General features: G+C 31.1%; 1 protein-coding gene across 3 annotated transcripts in view; it reads left to right on the top strand.

Annotated features, from left to right (window-relative positions):
* The window catches only part of SYCP1 (synaptonemal complex protein 1), a 65,792-nt gene that overhangs the window by 35,144 nt on the left and 15,843 nt on the right, over nt 1–14,805 (top strand). For all 3 annotated transcript variants that reach the window (XM_016124404.2, XM_016124405.2, XM_016124406.2), the window contains exons 21-28: nt 2,290–2,371; nt 4,600–4,662; nt 6,641–6,703; nt 6,869–6,931; nt 9,528–9,644; nt 10,050–10,160; nt 11,294–11,386; nt 11,869–11,943. In XM_016124404.2, the coding sequence (XP_015979890.2) occupies nt 2,290–2,371; nt 4,600–4,662; nt 6,641–6,703; nt 6,869–6,931; nt 9,528–9,644; nt 10,050–10,160; nt 11,294–11,386; nt 11,869–11,943 (667 nt within the window). The remainder of the gene's footprint in view (nt 1–2,289; nt 2,372–4,599; nt 4,663–6,640; nt 6,704–6,868; nt 6,932–9,527; nt 9,645–10,049; nt 10,161–11,293; nt 11,387–11,868; nt 11,944–14,805) is intronic.

Below are 14,805 nucleotides of genomic sequence, written 5' to 3'. Positions count from 1 at the left end.
GATTTCCCCCAACCTGTTGTTTATCTTTCACTTTGGGTAATTTTTTGTCATACAGAAGTTTTTTGATTTCATATTAAATTTAATTGTCTTTCCTTTAAAAATTTTTCTCATTGCTTTTATACTTAGAAATTTTTTCTTGCCTGAACTCAAATATTGAACTTTTCTTTAGTTCTTTTTATAATTGATATATTGATATTTAGTTTATCTTTTTCTTTTCCAAATAATAAAAATAATTCAAGAGATCAATTAAAAATTTTTTTATTGAGGTGACATCAGTTAATAAAATAGTATAGGTTTCAAGTGTACAATTCAATAATACATCATATGTATATTGCATTGTGTGTTCACCACCCAAAGTTAAATTTCCTTTTGTCACCATATATTTGACCCCCTTTACCCCTATTTACCTCCCCCACTTTCCCTCTGGTATCCACTAAACTGTGGTCTGTGTCTGTGAGTTTTTGTTTGTCTTGTTTGTTTGTTGCTTTCAGTTTTATATTCCACATATGAGTGAAATCATATGGTTCTCAACTTTTTCTGTCTCATGTATTTTGCTTAGCATGATAATCTCAAAATCTATCCACATTGTTGCAAATGGCATTATTTCATCTTTCCTTATGGCTGAGTAATATTCCATTGTATATATGTATCACATCTTCTTTATCCAGTCATCAGTTTACTTCTTAACACAACTATTGATCTGTGACCTATTTTTTGATGTGCATTGTTTTCATGTTTATTATTTTATAAATAATCTTTTTTTTTGTATTTTAAGTTTTTAAAAATCCATTAGTAATGTCAATGATTCACAAACATGTAGGAGCTCTAGTTTGTACTTACATTCTGAAGTATTAAGTTTTGATTTCTTATATTTGGTTAAAGTATGTGGTCATTAAAACTAACTGCTCTTTTAAATGATTTGAGATCTCCTGCAGACCTAATATACCTCCCTCATAGATTTGTTTAAGGATTATATAAGTTAATGTGAATAAAATGCTGAGCACAGTGCCTGGCATATAACTTACTATTTTCCAGATTTGGAAAGTCATCTTTTATTATACTTCTAATGATTACTTTTGTCTTTTTTTACTCAATTTTCTTTAAAAGTAGCTGTTACTTATAGACTGAATCTCTGATTAAGCCACTGTACATTTTAGGAATAAAAAGTGAAGACATATTTTAGGGAAAGGCTGCTTTTTGAAAAAGAGAATTTGCATTATTTGGATAATATCTTTTTTGTACACCTACCTACTCTGGACATATAGAACTCTAAATTTAAATATATTTAGTAAAAGTAGAACTATGCCAATTAATAGTTAATAGTTAAAGAGTACATACTTAAAGATTTAATAGTTAAAGAGTAAATATCCTGGATTCACTTTTCACAATGCCAGTTATTCCACACAATTGAATACCATTCCATGCATATAGTTTAGACCCAGAAGCATTTATTGGTAACAAGAGAGACTGCAATTAGAAATAGCTTCAATATCTGAGACAAAGCTCCATTGTTATGTGCAACAGACAGATTTTTAATTAAAAATTTAAAAATATTATTGTGATATCAATTAATAACGTAGAAATTTCAGGTGTACAGCATTATACCATGACATGTGTACGTTGTGTGCCTACCACTTGAAATCGAGTTTCCTTCTGTTACGATATATTTGACCTCTTTACACACTTTGTCTTCTCCTCATCCCCCTTAAATTTTTTTGAAAGGGTAATAATACAAGCTTATGGTACAAAATTCAAAGGGAAAAAGGAGCACATGGGGAAAGAAAACTATCTTACTAGACATTTGTCTTCCTGCTATTCAGTTTCCCTCCCCAGAAGTATCCCTGTTGCACTTGTATGTGTCCAGAGATACTCTATTACATACGTAAGGATATATGTGTGCAAATATCTCAGTCATGTAGTTTTTCATTAAAATCACTTGTATTCATGTCTCTAACTTATTAGTATAAAATTATGGATATGTCTTAGAATGATGACTTATTTATGACTATGAAAACAGTAAAGTGAAACCTTGACTTAAATAAGAAATATTTCTTTTCAGGAGCTTTTTTTTTTTTTTTTTAATGAAAAAATGAGCAAAAGGATCCAGATAATTAATTTAAAAATAAACATATAAGTTAATTTAAACATAGGAGTGAAGTGTGTATATTGGTATTTATGCATGAAAAATTACCAAACAAAATGAAAAAATAATAACTATTTTAGAATCCAGAAAGGGAATAAATGAAAATATAAAATTTATCACAATGTCACTCTTCCATTTCCTTTAAGGAATGAACTGAAATCTGTGAGAGAAGAACTCAAGCGGAAAGGAGATGAAGTTAAATGTAAACTGGACAAGAGTGAAGAAAATGTATGTTATATGGACTGTTGTGGGAGGTTAACCTTTAAAATATAGGCAAAGTTTGCTTATTTTGCTTATGTGGTATATATCTAGAAGATAATAGTGGCATAGTTTTAAATTTCTTTTATAAATTTTCAATATTTAATGCTGATTTATATTTTAGGCTCAATAAAAGGCTCATGCTCTAGTATACAGAATATACCGATAAATTGAGTAATAAGTTTGTGATGTGCTTTGATGCATATGATTTTAACACGTTGAAATAGAAGACTTTTAGGGAATAATGTCATGAAAGTGGAATAATACCAAGTATATGACACGATTATAGTATATAACATTCGCAGTAGGATTTTTTTCATTCATTCAATAAATATTATTGACTACTTACTATGTACCGGACACTGTTCTGGTTGCTGAATTTGGATTTCATTTGTTCTGGTAGACAGTGGTGACCCAATTAAGATTTTTTATTAGTGAAGTGATATTTTTAATTTTTAAGAATGGAATGGGGAGAGGTGAAAGCCAGTGGAATCAGTCCAAAGGCTATAAAAAAATAGTCTTGAAACTTCTAAAAACAAGTCTTTGAGTGGACTCTGGCCTCGTTTAGTTTACTTACCTGTTCCTGAACCAGTCATTGTGGTTAGAGGATAAAGTGATTTGGCCAAGTCTGAGATGCCTGTCCACTTCTAGGGACAGATCAGCCTCCATATGTGGACTGAGCAGGATTACTGTGGAATTTACATTAAAAGAGTCTTTGCAGGAAAGGATGGTGGCCAGGCCAAAACATAGGTCCTCTATATAAATGCTGTTGGAAACCATAGAAGGGGCATCTAATCCAAACTTGAATTAGGACAAGCTCCCTGGAAGATGTGACATTTAGTTTGAAACCTTAGATTAATAAGAGTTAGTGGCAGGCAGAGGGGTAGACACAAGTATATCAGGGAGAAGAGGAATATTCCAAGTTACACACACAGACATCTACAAAGTTTGAGGCGACTTGGACGTTTGAGAGAGCCTGTCATATTTAAGCAACTATAAAAAGTTCATCTGGTTGAAAGGTAGAGTTTAAGATAGTGGTGATAGGTGGAAAGAGTAGGGACAGATGAGAGTGGGGAGAGCTGAGGGTAGATCATTTAGGTCTCATAAACTATATTTAGGACTTTGAGGTTTTTGAAGAGTTTTGGCCTGAGGAGTGTCATATTTATACTTTGAAATAGTCCAAGGATGAGATGAGCCTAATGGACCAGGAACATATTGGGTTCTTCATATATGTTGTCATTTTTGCCCTCATTTTACAAATGAAGAAATCAGACCTCCAAAGGGGTTTAAAAAACTTTGAAAAGCTACTTAACTAAGAAGAAGTAAATGTGGCCTCATACTCGTTAGACTATTACATATTTTTTTCTCTCAAAAAGCTTTATTTTCCTTTCAGTTTCATATGTATTAATTAAATTCATACAGAAAATTGGAATTTAACTTTTCAAGACTTAGCAATTAATTCACTACTTTAAAATTTATATCACAGGACACTTCTAAACACTAATCGTGTTGTTTGTGATGGGGAAAAACATGAATGTGATGTATAATGTAAAATAAAAATCCTTCACTAAGAATGTAAATTTATTTTATCAAGGTAGAAAGTATTAGTGGTGAAATAAAGAGAAAAAAATGAAATGCAAGACAAATTGCTAGCATATTTAAGCTTTCCATAGTTGGATTTCAGTTTACCTGTTGAAACAGTTTCCCAGAAAGAATCCAAGTTGCAGATATTTGCCTGACATTGAAATTCATTAAGCTCTTTTCCCCCCCAGTCTGTTACCTTAGTTTAGACATTTATTATTTTGTATGTACTTTGGCTAAGCCTCGGTTTTCTCATCTCTAAAATGGAGATAATACTTATCCTTTTTATATCCTTGGGTTGTTAGAAGTTTCCGATTAACAAATGTTTGTGGAAGATGTATTTAAAATATTATAAATATTTATAAAGAAGGCAATTAAAAATTAAGATAAATTTGGAAAGCTGATAAAATATTGCAAAGTGATACTGGGTTAAGATGAAAATTAGAACATTAATATATAAACATTAACAAAGATAGTTTTTTAAAGAAAAGATACTGGAATAAACTGGGAGAACTGATAATTTTTGTAGAAATGTAACTCTTTCTAAAAGATACTTGGAGAAGAAAATTGTAATTCTGTTAAAATTTTTAACCTGGTATAAAATAATATTTTTTTAGACTCGAAGCATTGAATGTGAAGTTTTGAAAAAAGATAAACAAATGAAGATATTAGAAAACAAGGTATTGTCAAATTATAAAAATGTCGTAGATAGAGACTTTGTGACAATATATGTATGACTAAGTTCTTTAGTGTAAGCCTTTACACTTTTAACAGTTTTTACACAAAGAAGTCTTAATTCTTCTTTGAAGGCTTTGAGGAATAGAATAATGGAGAGGTTTAATTGTAGATTTCTTTGAAGAGGCTCTGGGTTCAGGAGTTTTGCCCAATGCTTCCAAGAGCAAAGTTTCAGTAAACTATTCTTTAGTTATCTCTTCCCTTTCCCAAATATCATACTTTCAGCAGCTGCATTTGTTGTGATTCTCTTTAGAGTGGCAAGATGTTTTTAAAAATTGTTTTTAGACATTTCTTCCATCTTTCAAAAGAGCTGCAGAAAAATTTTTGCATTCTTTATGTGAAGTGTTTTTACTGCCTAACCACCTAGCCCAATTCACTTCTTTTTATGTACCTCACCTCACACTGGTCCTAAACTTGACTTTCTGTGTAGTGAGTAGTCCTATTCTAGTACCCATCGGACACTACCAAGGAACCATTTTGAATTAAAATTTCCATTTTAAGTTTTACTGGATCATAAATACAGCACGAATTCAGCCTATAAACTTATATAAGTCATTTCATGGCTACGGATTTTCATGGAATGTTTTTATACCTTTTGATCAGTTCCACAGTCAAGACAAGTTTCCTTCTGTACTCTTCTGTGTGACAGATTTATCTCTTGTTTATACTTTCACTGAGTAGGTAGTCCTTTGAATTGGTGACTTTATGCAGGGTTGTCTTGTCAGATTCTCTACCTTTAATGAGCTCTAAATTTTTTCTCCTCTCTACCTTTAAAGGGTATTCAGCAGATACCTATAGGCCAAATGCTGGCTTCGGTACTAGCCCAAAACCTATTACTTTAAAGTTATCATTTCAAGTGAGCAGATTCTGTACTTTCTAGCCATTTACTTTTAAATTATGTTTATCAGGAAAGTTGTTCAGAATAAAGTGGCTTTTCTACAAAAAATAGAAATCTTTGATTTTTTAATAAATAAAAATTGTATACAAAAATAGTTTCATGTGCCAATGTGTTTATATCTGTCAAATTGGCATGAAAATCAGTAATTTTTTTTTTTTTACTTTTCTGTAGCTTTTCTTTGTTTTCTTTTTGAGTTTTCTAAAATACATCATATGTGGCAGAGGAGGGATACATTAAAATTTAGATAAAATAAATCACTGTAAACAGCAGTGCTATATATTTTGTTTCAGAATATAGCTATGACTGCACATGAATGTTGTGAGAAAAATATTTAACAGAATACTTTGTTTTAATGAGTGAAACTAAATATTTTTTTCATCTGAGTTTCTACTTTACTGGAAATTAGAACAATTTATGTATCTGTGATATTTTAGGACTGTTTTTAGGGTACTTCAAATATTTTGGGGGCTAAAACCTCATTCCAATTCTGTATGTGTACCCAAGTACATTGTCCATCAAAGTGAGATATAAAAAAGTGGTTTAGCTGGTATTTCTTGAACAGAATTTGGAATGTAGTTAGAAAGAAACATAGTATCATATTATTCCCCTTCCTCATATATAATAAGTTAAAGAAATCCCAGATATGAAAGATGGAGAATAATGAGTAAGAAAGAAGACAAATTGTAGTTAATCTTACCTCTGGTTGTGGCTTCTTAAAATCCAGTTAATATATTTCAGCCTTCTGTTTAAGATTCATCAATAGGCACATTATTTTTAAAGTAGTTGAATTCAAATGTCCTTTAAGTAGATTAATAATTATTAAGAATTTTAAATTTGTATTGAGATAATCTTTATTAAAATTTGTACTTGTTCACATAATTTTAGACATAACTGGAATTATTTAACAACATGATTTTTGAAGTGACCTCTTTGTTACTTTAAGAAATATTTTATTAGTTTGAAATAACTTATTTTATTTATTTGGCTTATTGAATAAAATGATTATGATTTCTCTAATTTTTTAGTGTAACAATTTAAGGAAACAAGTTGAAAATAAAAGCAAGCATATTGAAGAACTCCAACAGGAGGTATGTATTGATTCTTAATATCAAACTATTAAAAAAAATTTTTTTACTGCAGGTTTTAGAGAATAATACTTTTCTTATCTTCAGTAGTTTCAGTCTAAGTCAGGTAGCAGTGCAAGTTTGAATTACTTTGGTACTCAACATAATTTTTTATTTTTCTTTTAACAGAATAAGGCCTTAAAAAAAAAGGGTACAGCAGAAAGCAAGCAACTGAATGTTTATGAGATAAAGGTATTTATAACTTTTATTTTTGTTATTAAAATATTAATAGATGAGTTATTAGGAATTTTATACCCATTTTGTTGTAGCAGTTATTTTCAAACATCATCTTTTGAAATTGTGAGAGTCAACCCTTTTAATTGTAATAGAGTGCTCATATGTGACATAACAGCTTAAAAATATATGTGTGTACGTATGTGTATGTATTCATACTCCTTGAATGACAATTAAGGTTGAGTAGTTTAGATGGAACTTTGGAATCTGCATTATAAAAGAGCTTCATATACGACTGTCCTGCTACACGAGGGTTTTGAGATCCACTGCCTTTGTAGAAAACAAATTAAAATCCTGGAATGGAAGCTCATGATGGTCAAGGCCTATTTTGTTTGTCCTTTTATTCCCAATTCTTTGAGATACAGTTTACATGTAATGAAATGCATGATTTTAATTATACAGTTTGATGAGCAGTAACAACATGTAACAACAATCAAGGTATAGGATCATTTTCATCATCCCAGAAAGTTTCCTAATGTCTTTTTGCAGTCCAAACCCTGCTCTTTGGAGACCAGCAGCCTTCTACTTTCCATCTCTATACATTAATTTGTCTATTCTAAAACTCCATTTAAATGGAACCATGCCAAAGATATTCTCTTTTTATCTGGATTATTTTGCTCCGCATGTACTGAGAGTCATCCATTTCCTGTACATATCAAAAGTTATTATCAAAAGGTCTTTTTTACTGCTGGTTCATATTCCACTGTATGAATATAATGAATTTGTTTACTTAGTCTCCTGTTAATGGACATTTGAATTATTTCTAGTCTTTTATCATTATGTGTAAAGCTGCTATGGACATTCCTGTACAAGACTTTTTAGTGGACATGTTTTCATTTCTCTTAAGCAGATATCTAGGAAAAGAATTCCTGAGTGATAGAGTAGATGCATGTTTAGTTTTATAAAAAACAACCAAATCATTCTCCAAAGTGATTTTCCACTCCTAACAGTAATGCATGAAAGATCCAGTTAGTCCATATCCTCATTCACGTTTGGTGTTAACAGTCTTTAATTTTAGCCATTCTTGTGGACAGAGCCCGTCTTCACTGGCATTAGACCTCTGTAGTCAGAGAACATGCAGTACTTAGTTTCCTGCTCTGTTGTTGTCATCTTGAAATTTTTAATAATTTTTGAACTAGATACCCTCCCTTCCATTTTGCGTTGAGCCATGCAAACTATATAACTGGTCTTGGTTATGGGTATAGTGATATCTCATTGTGGTTTTATTTTTCATTTCTTATAAATGTGTTGAACATTTTTTCATGAGTCATTTGTATGTTTCCTCTGTGAAATGTCTGTTCAAGTCTTTTGTCCACTTTTTAATTTTTGTGTGTGTGTGGTAAAATACACATAACATCTTAGCCTTTTCTAGTGATATATTCATTGTTGTGTAACCTATCCCCAGGACTCTCTTCATCTAGTAAAACTGAATGAAGCTCTGTACCCATTAAACAACTCCCAGTTCCCTCCTCAAAGTTCCTGGTAACCTCCATTCTCTGACCTATGAATTTAATTACTTTAGATACCTCATATAAGTAGAAAAATATAGTATTTGTCTTTTTGTAACAGCTTGTCCATTTCTGATAAAAAGGCATTTAGAATTTTGTAAGAGAATGCTTTGAAATCTTTTCACACTCTTGATCAAAGGACACTACCAGGAGAAAAGAATGAAAAGATAACCCACGGAATAGGAGAAAATATTTGCAAATCGTAATAATCTAGTATCTAGAATATATATAAAGAACATTTGCAATTCAGTAGCAAAAGCCAATCACAAAAGGACAAATACTGCATGATTCCACTCATATGGGGTACCTGAAATAGTCAAACTCAGAGAAGTAAAGATTGGAATGGTGATTACCAGGGCTGGAGGGTAGGGTGGGAATGGGGAGTTGTTTCTCAGTTTGTATAGGTGTCAGTTATACAAGATGAATTAGTCCTAGAGATCTGCAGCACAGTATGGTGCCTGTGGTCAACAGTAATGTGTTGTGCACCTAAACATTGATGAAGAGGGTAGATCTCTTGTTAAATGTTCTTTTGACACCAGATAAAAATCACAGGGACCAAAGGAAACTTAGAAGTAATGGATGTGTCTATTACTTTGGTTGTGGCAATGGTTTCATGAGTGTATGCATAGATCCAAACTCATTAAGCTGTATACATTAAATATGTATGGTTTTTTGTATATTAGTTATACCTCAATAAAGCTTTTTTTAAAAAAAAAGAATATGCATTTTCTTGAATCACATGGGTGTTCTGTCCAAATGGAAGTTACTTATTGTAATAAAACATATTGAACCGAGACTAAATAATTTAAATGTTGTTGAGAAATTCATTGAAAGTCAAAATATGGTTGCTTATATATCTGTTTGAGGAGAGAAGATAGATTTTATGAAAAATAAAGTATACATCTCACCATATGAAAAATGTAAAGAAAATGATCCAATTATTAATAAATAATCTTCAAAGACTCCTAAAACAACAAATGAATACAGAATATTTTCAAGAAATCCACAGCATTTGCTAATGTTAATGTTATTTTCTTTACTCGAAGGTTGGTAAATTAGAGTTAGAACTAGAAGATGCCAAACAAAAAGTTAAGGAAATGACTGACAACTGTCAAAAAGAAATTGAGGACAAAAAGATATCAGAAGAAAATCTTTTGAGAGAGGTAGGAAAACTGTATTTGTTTATTAACATTTTAAGAGAAAAGTGATAATTTTTAATTTTTAAATTATGATTTTTAAAAAGCTTTGATAAATTTATATTAGGGACAGTTTCTTATAAAAGCTTAAAGTATCCTTGTTCTAAGTATTTGAGTATTGAGTTGCATATACTTATTCTGAAAAGATTAAATGATCATTACAATGTTATACTGTCATGTCACTTGATAGAGCACCCTGAAATAAACCAAAACAGTAATGCAGTTTTTATGTACTTGGATTTCCTACTTTTCTAGTGGTTGAATTCTGCATTTTATATAAATAGAGCATATGGTCTCTACATTTAAGTTAAATTAAGTTAAATTTGTTTTTTTTGCATTAATGTTAAGAAAAACTTTTAATCGATTTGATAGGTTGAGAAAGCAAAAGTAATAGCTGATGAAGCAGTAAAATTACAGAGAGAAATTGATATACGATGTCAACATAAAATAGCTGAAATGGTAGCACTCATGGAAAAACATAAGGTAATTTTTCCCTTTTGTGTAATGAAAATTATTGGAGACATACTTAGGCATAAAAATGGTGAAATTAAGATAGCATTCTTATTTGTCAAAGAAAATTGTCTGTGCAACAATGACTGACTATTGCTGGAATACCCTTCATCTCCCATTTCTCAGTTTGAATCTTAACCACGTAAAGCAGAGCAGGCATATTGCTTTTTTGAGGAAAGCTCCTTATCTCTGATGGAAGGAAGTGATCACTCTTTGTCCTCTTTGTCTGAATTTTTCTAGTAGTCTCTTTTGGCACCTTCCACTTTAATTTATTTGAATACATACCCAGGGTGTGTATCTTATTAATATCTGTATCTTCTATGTGTCTAACATGCATGAGACTGAATAAATTTTTATCAGTGGAAATACAAGAAACGTTTATTGTGCTTGTGAATGTGCTCTATTTTTATTGTTTTTTTAAATTAATCATTCTGGTTCTGTTAGTGGATTAAGACTTATTCCCTTCAAGGTTTGGAGAGGAGGTGAGCTATACTTACCTACTCATCTTTAAAAATCATTGCTGGGTTATAACATTATTATGAGGTAAAAAATGAGGATTTAAAAAACTTTTAAAGTAATTTTGTGAACTCATAGTTTAAACATATTTGGTATGTCTTAATCCAGTGCAGTTTATATCCTTGTTAAAACTCAAATTGTCTCATCTTTGGCCAGTGGGAGCCTCTTCAAACTGGCTGGTAAGTCCTTTTGGTGTGACATTAATAGTCCCTGATAACTTTCTTACTTTCTGTTATGACAAAATATTTTACACTTATCTTGTGTTTCCTGCCCCAGATCTGGAATCAGCTGCCTTTCTAAAAGATTCTGCTGTTTCTAGTCTGTTTTTAAAGTTACAAAATTCCATGTTTCCAATAAAAAAAATGTTTCTTGCTCTTATGATAGTTTATTTCAAAGACAGTTATCTTGTTTCATTGTTTATGTAATTGAAATATTTTTTAAATGCTCAGATATATATACATATATTATTTAACTCATATACATTATTTCCTTCAAGTATTGTGCTGAATGTACAAGGATACCAGTCATATTAAAACTTAATTTGTTTGGGCTCTAATGTACTTAAACATTTTTTTTTCTGTTCAATACAGCACCAGTATGATAAAATTGTTGAAGAAAGAGACTCAGAATTAGGATTTTATAAGAGCAAAGAACAAGAACACTCATCTATGAAAGAATCTTTGGTGAGATACAGAACAAATAGCCAAAAAAGCCAATTTTCATGTCATCATGGCTGGTGGTAAAAAATAATGTTCAATAAAACCATAATTTCTGAGCTGTAGAATCAAAGAATCTTAGATCTGAAACGGCTCTTATAAGTCTTATAGTTAAGTGGGTTTCCAATTTGTTTTCTGAAATGGTGGAATGAACTCTTTTTTTCAAATGAAAATCTATAAACCCCACTTACAAATAAGTTTAGAGCTCTGAGGATGGGAGAGGAGGGGTGGGATAGATTGGGAGAGGATGGTGAAGACAACTACATAGGTTAAATATTTCTTTAGAGCAAACTATAAAAAATTTGTCAATCTTTAGTTATGTTCAACTAGCAGGCTTTTAAAGTATATATATTTTATGAGTGAACTTATTTCTCTATAAAACTAAATTTATTTGAAGTACTAGTTTGCATTCATATGTACTAATAAATTTCATATTTCTTTTTCCTTAGGAGACTGAACTATCTAATCTCAAAAATGAACTTTCATATCTTAAGAAACAACTTGAAATAGAAAGAGAAGAAAAAGTAGGTTTTGTGGCATTATAAAGTAACTATAAGGTTTAAGAGCAACTTCATAAAGTTTTCATAAAGATGTCATATTAGAAAGTAATAAGATACATTTGGGTAATAGGATTAAAAAATATGGGTCCCCCCCCAATTAGTTTTTCTGTTGGAGAAGTATTTAGCATGTTGCCTTCTTTAAATATTAAACATGTAAATATAGGTATACTTTAGGAGTAGGAGTGCTTTTAGATGTAAGTGTATGAGAAATATTATCTCATAATAGAACACTTACATATTTAGGTATGTGTTTTAGCTATTCATTTTTCAGAAAAAAAACGATGCCTTATATTTGCGTAGTGTTTTGTAATTTACAAAGTGAATTGACTCACACTTTAAAATGGCAAATACTTTTTTTATTTCTAAATGTTGGGCACTCTGCTGAGTACCCTACTTTAATCCTTACAACAATGCTATAAACGATATTTATTATCATCTACATTTTTAAAGAGGTTAGGTTATTATTCAGGATCACATAATAAAGATAAAATGCTAAAAATTCAAAGCTAGTTCTGTTTTGTAAGATTCCAAATCACGTTCTCTTAATCACTGTGCAACAGCCTAGGTAACATGCACCTTTAATTTCAAGCCTCTTTGTATCTGTTTGCTTTGTTCCCTGCACTTAATTCTTTTCTTCACCTATGGAAAATCTCACAGGTCTTTCATCTTGCAAAAATGAGCTTACTGTATATAAATATTCTCATCACACTTTGTTCTTATATTAAAACAGTTATGTCACTCTGTGCTCTTTAAGGACTAGGATTATGTCTTATTTGTCTTTGATTTTTATCTGACCACAGTGGTTTGAAAATTTTCTGTTTTCAATAAGTATTTTTCAAAGGAATGACTAAATGTCTTTCTCTTCACCCGTAGTAACATCCATAATTGACATGGAACACACTGTGTAAATTTAAAGTATACAGCATAATGATTTGACTTGTATATATTATGAAATGATTACCACAGTAAGTTAACATCCTTCATCTCATATTGATACAAAAAAAAAGTAAAAGACAAAAATGTTTTTTCCTTATGATGAGAACTCTTAGGATTTACATTCGACAAATTTCAAATATATCATTCAGCAGTGTTAACTGCAGCCAGCATGTTATACATCACACCCCTAGAACTTATTTATCTTGTAACTGGAAGTTTGTACCTTTTGACCACCTCCTTACCCATCCAGTTCCCCACACCCCCCACCCCATGTCTGCTAATCACAAATCTGATTACTTTTCTATAGCTTTTTTTTTTTGATTCCACATATAAATGAGATCATACATTATTTATCTTTCTCTGACTTATTAATGCTCTCAAGATCCATCCATGTGATCAGTCACAAATGGCAGGATTACCTTTTTTTATATGGCTGAATAATATTCCGTTGTGTGTATGTCTGTCTATATCCATATCTATATATCTATATATGTATCTATATATAACAACACTGAGGTTCTTTCCATGTCTTAGCTATTGTAAATAATGCTGTTATGAACATGGATGTGCAGATATCTCTTTGATATAGTGTATTTGTTTCCTCAGATATATTCCAAGAAGTGGAATTGCTGGATTGTATGGTGGTTCTATTTTTAATATTTTGAAGAAACTCCATACTGTTTTCCATAGTAGCTGTACCAATTTACAATTCCACCAGCAGTGCACAGGGTTCCTTTTTATCCTTGCCAGCTTTCATCATCTCTTTTTTTTTGATGATGGCCATTCTGAAAAGTGTGAGGTGATACCTCATTGTGGTTTTTATTTGCATTTCCCTGATGATTAGCGATAATGAACTCCTTTTCATGTACCTGTTGGCTACTTATGTAACTTCTTTGGAAAAGTGCCTATTCAGGTCTTTTGCCCATTTTTTAATTGGATTGTTTGTTTTTTGGCCATTGAGTTGTGTAAGTTCTTTATATGTTTTTGATACTAACTTCTTATCAGATATACGATTTGCAATTTTTTTCCCATTCTATAGAATGTCTTTTCGTTTTGTTGATTCCTTTGCTGTGCAGAAACTTTTGAGTTTGATGTAGTCCCCTTTGTTTATTTTTTATTTTGTTGTTTGTGTTTTAGGTGTCATATCCAAAAATGATTGCCAGGACCCATATCAAGGAGCCGTTTTCCCTACTTTATCTCATACTGATACAAACTTTATCTCATATTTGGTTTCCAGTCCTACACTTTGTGTTAATTTTTGTGAGTGGTATAAGATAAGGGTCTTGTTTCATCCTTCTACATGTGAATATTCAGTTTTTTAAGCATCATTTATCGAGGGGACTGTCTTTTCTCCATCGAGTGTCCTGGCTCCCTTGTCAAATATTAGTTCGCCGTATATGCATGGGCTTATTTCTGGACTCTCAGTTTTGTTCCATTGGTTTATGTGTCTTTTTATGCCATTTTCATACTGTTTTTGATTTCTGTAGCTTTTAATATAGCTTAGAATCAGAAAGTGTGATACCTCCTGCTTTGTCTTCTTTCTCAGAATTGCTTTGGCTACTTGGGGCTTTTGTGGTTTCATATAAATTTTAGTATTTTTTTTTTTCTACTTCTGTAAAAAGTACCATTGGAGTCTTGATAGGGATTGCATTAAATCTGTAGATGGTTTGGAGTAATATGGACATTTTAACAATATCAGTTCTCCAATCCATGAACACAGGATACCTTTCCATTTATTTGTGTCTATGATTTATTTTATGTCTTATAATTTTCAGTGTAGATATCTTTCACTTCCTTGGTTAAATTTATTCCTAAGTATTTTATGGTTTTTGATGATGTTGTAAATGAGATCATTTTATTTATTTCTTTTTCAGATAATATTGTTAGTGT

The sequence above is a fragment of the Rousettus aegyptiacus genome, unplaced genomic scaffold (genome assembly GCF_014176215.1).
Source record: "Rousettus aegyptiacus isolate mRouAeg1 unplaced genomic scaffold, mRouAeg1.p scaffold_m13_p_17, whole genome shotgun sequence".
In the NCBI taxonomy this organism is placed as follows: Eukaryota; Metazoa; Chordata; class Mammalia; order Chiroptera; family Pteropodidae; genus Rousettus; species Rousettus aegyptiacus.
The sequence above is the reverse complement of the archived record's forward strand: the minus strand, read 5'-3'. Positions and strand labels throughout refer to the sequence as shown.